Source organism: Pteropus vampyrus, unplaced genomic scaffold, assembly GCF_000151845.1.
Source record: "Pteropus vampyrus isolate Shadow unplaced genomic scaffold, Pvam_2.0 Scaffold275, whole genome shotgun sequence".
NCBI classification, from domain to species: Eukaryota; Metazoa; Chordata; class Mammalia; order Chiroptera; family Pteropodidae; genus Pteropus; species Pteropus vampyrus.
In genome coordinates, this window is record NW_011889056.1 from 990,972 (window position 1) to 997,828 (window position 6,857).

Sequence of the window (6,857 nt, forward strand, 5' to 3'; positions counted from 1 at the left end):
GGGCGCGCCTGGCGCCCCAGCCCCGCCTCCGGCCCGCCCCGACCCTGTCATTCCCGGAGGAGGAGTCCTCTCGGTGTCCCGCCTCGCACCTGCACGAGGACTGCCCGGGCTGACGGGTCCCCCGTGGCGACGGCGCTGCGGGGCCGCGAGGATGGGGAGGAGGACCGAGCTAGGCCAGGTGGGCTTCACATGGGAGCTGGGGCTTGGGAGGAGGGAGGGCCGGGAGCCCGCTCGCCCCGCCTACGGCCGGGACAGCCCTGCGTCCCCGGCCCGCGGGTGGAGCAAGTCTGAGAGTCTCGGTCTCCGGAGTCCACAAAGGGCCCCGCCTTGCCCCGCTTGCCCCGCTTGCCCCACCGTCCAGGGACCTTCTGCCTCCTCCTTTCTCGTCTGGAGGCAGAAAGCCAGCTGAGCTTGGGAGCAGGCCTCTCTCTGCCCTCATCCTCCCAGCGCTCATTCTAGAACAGAGGTCCACCTGTCAGAGACAGGAAGCCTGGGGAAGGAGAGCTGAGAGAGGAAGTCTGCGGCACAGGTCACCGTGTCACCCAAGCCAGTCCTCCACCCTGGCCCACACCTACCCAGTCACACCCTTCCTACCCCCACCCCCAGGCCCTAAAAGGCAAAGATCGGAAGGAACCAAGCTTGTTTTTCTCTTTTATTGAAATATATTTTCTGGGTAGTGCCCACCTACCTAACTCTGCATGGCCTCTTTGGCACTGAAAGCTGGAGAATAAAAAACCAGTAAAAAAAATAAGCCTGGATTTTTCTGAGTGCATAGTGCATGAGAACTAAAGGCCTTTGGTACACAAGAACTGTGGGACAGTGGGTGGAGGGTGGGGGCTAGGGGTGGCAAAAGCTCGACCCAGGGGCCTCAGGGAACTGGGCACAGGCTGCTATAGATGAAGTGGCCAATGACCAAGGCCAGCATCTCCGAGGTGCCGCTCAGCGCCACAATGAAGGGGGCCTGGGAGGCGTAGTTGGCTTGAAGGCGGCGGAGGGACAGCTGCAGCATGGCCAAAGCCAGCAGGCTGTTCTGCACCCCCACCTCGAGGCTGACCGTCCGCCGCTGGGCCACTGGCAGCTTTAGGCAGGTGGCCAGGCAGTAGCCCACCAGGAGGCCGACCAGGGGCACAGTGATGCCCACTAGCACGATGGGCAGCCTGACGCCCGCCAGGATGAAGACCCCCATGCGGTAGGCCAGGAAGAGGCCTCCCAGAAGCAGCACAAAACTGAAGGGCTTGATGACCTGCAGCAGCAGCTGAGAGAGCTTGGGGAGCTTGGACTTGATCAGCACGCCTGCTGCGATGGGGATGGCGATGAACAGCAGGCTCCCCAGGATCTTGGAGATGGGCACATGGAGTGTTTCGTGGATGCTCAGCAGGCGGCTGTAGATGGCTGAGGACAGTGGCAGGAAACCAGTGGCAGCCACTGTGGAGATGAAAGTCATGGAGATGGCCAGGGTGACATCCCCTCCAAGGAGGAGGCTGAAGAGGTAGCTCCCCCCGCCTCCGGGCGATGAGCAGGTGATGATGAGGCCCAGAGCCAGGGCCTTGGGCAGCATGAAGACCTTGGCCATCAAGAAAGCGTAGAAGGGCATGACTAGGAACTGGCCCAGGAGGCCCAGCAGCATGGGCTGGGGGCTCTGAAGGAGCCCCTTCAGAACCTCAAGCTCCACTTTGCACCCGAACGAACACTTGTTGACAAAGATAAGAGGCAGGAGCAAGTAGAGTATTGGGTTCTCCGAGAAGTGGACCAGGTCGGCGCCGAGCGTGGCGGGGGCGTCTTCGGCAGGGGACACCTTGATGCAGAAATCTCTCCGCTCGTCGATCAGCATGGGTGGGGTCTCATGGGGATCCACAAGCTGGATGTGGAGCGGGGCTAGCCCGGGCAGGCCTGAGTGGATGCTCACCACGAAGCTGCCCCCGCTGCCCCAGGTTATGGCACTCACATTCTTGATGGTCAGCACCTCTGGATCCAGGGAGGTGACCCTCAGCATAGGGCTGGGCCCTGGCCAGGCGCCCTGACCCGGGTACTGGCTCGAGATCACGATGATGCCCTCGCTCTCCTCTGGGAACTCGAACTCCACCACGGAGCCATCCCCGATGCTCAGGTAGCGGCCCCCAGGCGGTGGCCCAGGATGGCCCAGAGCCATGCTGAGGTTGGCATGGGAAGTTCCCTGGGCCCCCAACGGCAGGCTGAGAAGTAGCAGGGCAGCCCTGAGCATCCCTAGGGGGCCTGTGCAACCACTGCCACCTCCCAGGCCAGGCCATGACCGAGAACTGCCCCTCCTAAACACCATGGCTCCTCCCGCAGGATGGCGTGCCCGGGCCCTCAGCTCCTTAGGACAGCAGCTCCGCAGGTGCCTTCGGGTTGTCTTGAGAAGGGTGCATGGGTGGGGTCCGGTCCTGTGCTGCCTTCCTTGATGGCAGGGCTCTTCCTGAGGAGGAGGGACACACAGAGGTGGCTGGTGAACGTGAGCAGCAGTGAGCCCAGGAGCACGGGAACCTGGAAGCCCACTGCTGGGAGACTCAGCAGGGGCCCTGGCCCCAAGCCTGGGAAGGGAAAGGCAATGCCTAGTGCTGGCCCTTGAGTGCCATCTGGCTGGCCCCTCCCCCAGCACATCTGCCTCAAGCTTGCCATCCCTCACCCAGAGGGGCCACCTGCACATAGGACTTCCTGCTCAGCCTGCCTACACCTGCCGACTTCCCCGGGCTCACCTCCAGCATGGTGGCCCTGCGGAGATGTCCCGACATGAAGGGATTTGGGAGAGCCACCCCCCGATCCTGCCACCACTAGCCTGCTTCCCACTGGCTTCAAGACACAGCTACAGTGGGCCGGCGGCAGTGCCACAACTGGGATGAAATGTCTGAAAGACTCCCCGGGGCGACAAGGAGACAAGACCAGGGAGAGCAAAGGGTGCTGACGGGAAAGGCTGGCTCAGGCCAGGTCCGAGAGGCCATCAGAGAACAGGTTAGGGCATTGGAGTACCATCTGTCAGGCAAAGAGCAACCGGCAAAGTGTATGGGCAGCAGTAGGTGACCATCGGGCCAAAGGCCCCAGGGACTGATGTCCACCACTGACATTGACATGCAGTTGTGAGCAGTGCTGCCATAGCTACCTGGCCTACCCTACCTGTCGACAGTGGTGTGAGGGGGTTCTGGCGGGGGAGCAGGTCCCCTCTCCCCAGAGTTGCCGGAAGGGGCAGCAGGACGGCCACATGTCTGCTAGGGGGCTTCTCCTTCCGTCAGGTCCCGGAATTTGAGCCCCTAGAGCGGCTGTGTCATATCTTGGAGGCTCTGCTTGCAGTCCTGGGGCTCCTCCCGCACCCACATGAAATCCTACCACGGCCTGGAACTCCCAGTGGGACTGAGTGTTTCTAGAGGGCCGGGAGCCTCAGGGTGAAAGGAGGAGGTTCGCCTCCTTCCACTTCTCAATTTGGGCGGCCCCACCCTATTGTCACATCACCTGATGGATCTGGGGCAACCAGGATTGGGACACTGGTTTTTCATTGCTAGTTGTTGGTTGCCTCATGCCCTGTACTGTCCCGGTCCTGGGAGAGGCTGGGGCCCCTCTAGATCCTGTGGGTCCTTGACCCTGGTCTCCCTCATCCCAGACTGGGGACCAGGTGGAGGGCAGGTTAAGCAAAAGGCTCTTCTGTGGGAAAGTCTCCCCTCTGCCCCTCGGGGATGCCATGGCCTCTGCTGGTTTGGAGTTTGGGTCACTTACCCTAGAGGCTTTGGTCCAGCCTTGGGTCCCACCGCTGAAGAGGGAGGCAGGAAACCCAGAGGGAGTGTAAGGAGCAAAGTGGAGGGGAGTCCCAGGGAAAAGGATGAAGGCGCCCGGGCCCGAAGCCCGCCGGGGGGCGTGAATCACTTCCGAAGAGAGAGGCTAAGGGCCATCCACCCTGATCCTTCCCGAACAGCAGGCAGCTCTGTCTGAGTCACTGAAAGAGGGGTCTGGCCCAGATCTGACATCATTTCTGCTTGAAGGGCCAGAAGAGTTTGAACAGATGCACCATGATGAGGCCCAGAGCCAGGGCCTTGGGCAGCATGAAGACCTTGGCCATCAAGAAAGCGTAGAAGGGCATGACTAGGAACTGGCCCAGGAGGCCCAGCAGCATGGGCTGGGGGCTCTGAAGGAGCCCCTTCAGAACCTCAAGCTCCACTTTGCACCCGAACGAACACTTGTTGACAAAGATAAGAGGCAGGAGCAAGTAGAGTATTGGGTTCTCCGAGAAGTGGACCAGGTCGGCGCCGAGCGTGGCGGGGGCGTCTTCGGCAGGGGACACCTTGATGCAGAAATCTCTCCGCTCGTCGATCAGCATGGGTGGGGTCTCATGGGGATCCACAAGCTGGATGTGGAGCGGGGCTAGCCCGGGCAGGCCTGAGTGGATGCTCACCACGAAGCTGCCCCCGCTGCCCCAGGTTATGGCACTCACATTCTTGATGGTCAGCACCTCTGGATCCAGGGAGGTGACCCTCAGCATAGGGCTGGGCCCTGGCCAGGCGCCCTGACCCGGGTACTGGCTCGAGATCACGATGATGCCCTCGCTCTCCTCTGGGAACTCGAACTCCACCACGGAGCCATCCCCGATGCTCAGGTAGCGGCCCCCAGGCGGTGGCCCAGGATGGCCCAGAGCCATGCTGAGGTTGGCATGGGAAGTTCCCTGGGCCCCCAACGGCAGGCTGAGAAGTAGCAGGGCAGCCCTGAGCATCCCTAGGGGGCCTGTGCAACCACTGCCACCTCCCAGGCCAGGCCATGACCGAGAACTGCCCCTCCTAAACACCATGGCTCCTCCCGCAGGATGGCGTGCCCGGGCCCTCAGCTCCTTAGGACAGCAGCTCCGCAGGTGCCTTCGGGTTGTCTTGAGAAGGGTGCATGGGTGGGGTCCGGTCCTGTGCTGCCTTCCTTGATGGCAGGGCTCTTCCTGAGGAGGAGGGACACACAGAGGTGGCTGGTGAACGTGAGCAGCAGTGAGCCCAGGAGCACGGGAACCTGGAAGCCCACTGCTGGGAGACTCAGCAGGGGCCCTGGCCCCAAGCCTGGGAAGGGAAAGGCAATGCCTAGTGCTGGCCCTTGAGTGCCATCTGGCTGGCCCCTCCCCCAGCACATCTGCCTCAAGCTTGCCATCCCTCACCCAGAGGGGCCACCTGCACATAGGACTTCCTGCTCAGCCTGCCTACACCTGCCGACTTCCCCGGGCTCACCTCCAGCATGGTGGCCCTGCGGAGATGTCCCGACATGAAGGGATTTGGGAGAGCCACCCCCCGATCCTGCCACCACTAGCCTGCTTCCCACTGGCTTCAAGACACAGCTACAGTGGGCCGGCGGCAGTGCCACAACTGGGATGAAATGTCTGAAAGACTCCCCGGGGCGACAAGGAGACAAGACCAGGGAGAGCAAAGGGTGCTGACGGGAAAGGCTGGCTCAGGCCAGGTCCGAGAGGCCATCAGAGAACAGGTTAGGGCATTGGAGTACCATCTGTCAGGCAAAGAGCAACCGGCAAAGTGTATGGGCAGCAGTAGGTGACCATCGGGCCAAAGGCCCCAGGGACTGATGTCCACCACTGACATTGACATGCAGTTGTGAGCAGTGCTGCCATAGCTACCTGGCCTACCCTACCTGTCGACAGTGGTGTGAGGGGGTTCTGGCGGGGGAGCAGGTCCCCTCTCCCCAGAGTTGCCGGAAGGGGCAGCAGGACGGCCACATGTCTGCTAGGGGGCTTCTCCTTCCGTCAGGTCCCGGAATTTGAGCCCCTAGAGCGGCTGTGTCATATCTTGGAGGCTCTGCTTGCAGTCCTGGGGCTCCTCCCGCACCCACATGAAATCCTACCACGGCCTGGAACTCCCAGTGGGACTGAGTGTTTCTAGAGGGCCGGGAGCCTCAGGGTGAAAGGAGGAGGTTCGCCTCCTTCCACTTCTCAATTTGAGCGGCCCCACCCTATTGTCACATCACCTGATGGATCTGGGGCAACCAGGATTGGGACACTGGTTTTTCATTGCTAGTTGTTGGTTGCCTCATGCCCTGTACTGTCCCGGTCCTGGGAGAGGCTGGGGCCCCTCTAGATCCTGTGGGTCCTTGACCCTGGTCTCCCTCATCCCAGACTGGGGAGCAGGGGAAGTACCAGGTGGAGGGCAGGTTAAGCAAAAGGCTCCTCTGTGGGAAAGTCTCCCCTCTACCCCTCGGGGATGCCATGGCCTCTGCTGGTTTGGAGTTTGGGTCACTTACCCTAGAGGCTTTGGTCCAGCCTTGGGTCCCACCGCTGAAGAGGGAGGCAGGAAACCCAGAGGGAGTGTAAGGAGCAAAGTGGAGGGGAGTCCCAGGGAAAAGGATGAAGGCGCCCGGGCCCGAAGCCCGCCGGGGGGCGTGAATCACTTCCGAAGAGAGAGGCTAAGGGCCATCCACCCTGATCCTTCCCGAACAGCAGGCAGCTCTGTCTGAGTCACTGAAAGAGGGGTCTGGCCCAGATCTGACATCATTTCTGCTTGAAGGGCCAGAAGAGTTTGAACAGATGCACCCCAAGGCAGGGAAGGGAATCCCGAGCGGCCGCTTTTTGCACAGAGGCCGAGTGTTCGATGTTAGGGCAGTTGGCAGTGCTGACGCGGGGCCCCTCCCTACCTGGGAGTCTGGAAGTTGCACGACTGGGCACGGGCAGAACTCGGGCGTGAACCCGGGAGGGAGAAAGGGGAGGGGGGCGCGCCGCTGCCGGGCTCGCGCTACTGCCCCGCAGCTGGCAGGCCGGCGATCCGCCTGGCGGTCCCGGGGTCGCGGTGGAAGGGCCCTCACGCTACTCCCAGGCCCCGCGGCTGCTCCAGGCCTCACAAACGCGGGGCGGTGGCCCTTCCCCGCCGGGCCCGGCC

At 62.2% G+C, this 6,857-nt stretch overlaps 3 protein-coding genes across 3 annotated transcripts in view; all 3 read right to left on the reverse strand.

Moving 5' to 3' along the window:
• The window catches only part of UBL4A (ubiquitin like 4A), a 20,015-nt gene that overhangs the window by 1,305 nt on the left and 11,853 nt on the right, over positions 1-6,857 (reverse strand). The window lies entirely within an intron of this gene.
• On the reverse strand, positions 640-4,007 carry LOC105302503 (P3 protein). The gene is made up of 2 exons (XM_011375568.1): positions 3,724-4,007; positions 640-2,434 (listed from the first exon to the last, which is right to left on the reverse strand). The coding sequence occupies exon 2, from the start codon at positions 2,294-2,296 to the stop codon at positions 869-871; it is 1,428 nt and encodes a 475-aa protein (XP_011373870.1). The 5' UTR covers positions 2,297-2,434; positions 3,724-4,007; the 3' UTR covers positions 640-868.
• Positions 3,971-6,851, reverse strand: LOC105302530 (P3 protein-like). The gene is made up of 2 exons (XM_011375594.1): positions 6,616-6,851; positions 3,971-4,924 (listed from the first exon to the last, which is right to left on the reverse strand). Exon 2 carries the CDS (start codon positions 4,784-4,786, stop codon positions 3,971-3,973), a length of 816 nt encoding a protein of 271 aa, XP_011373896.1. The 5' UTR covers positions 4,787-4,924; positions 6,616-6,851.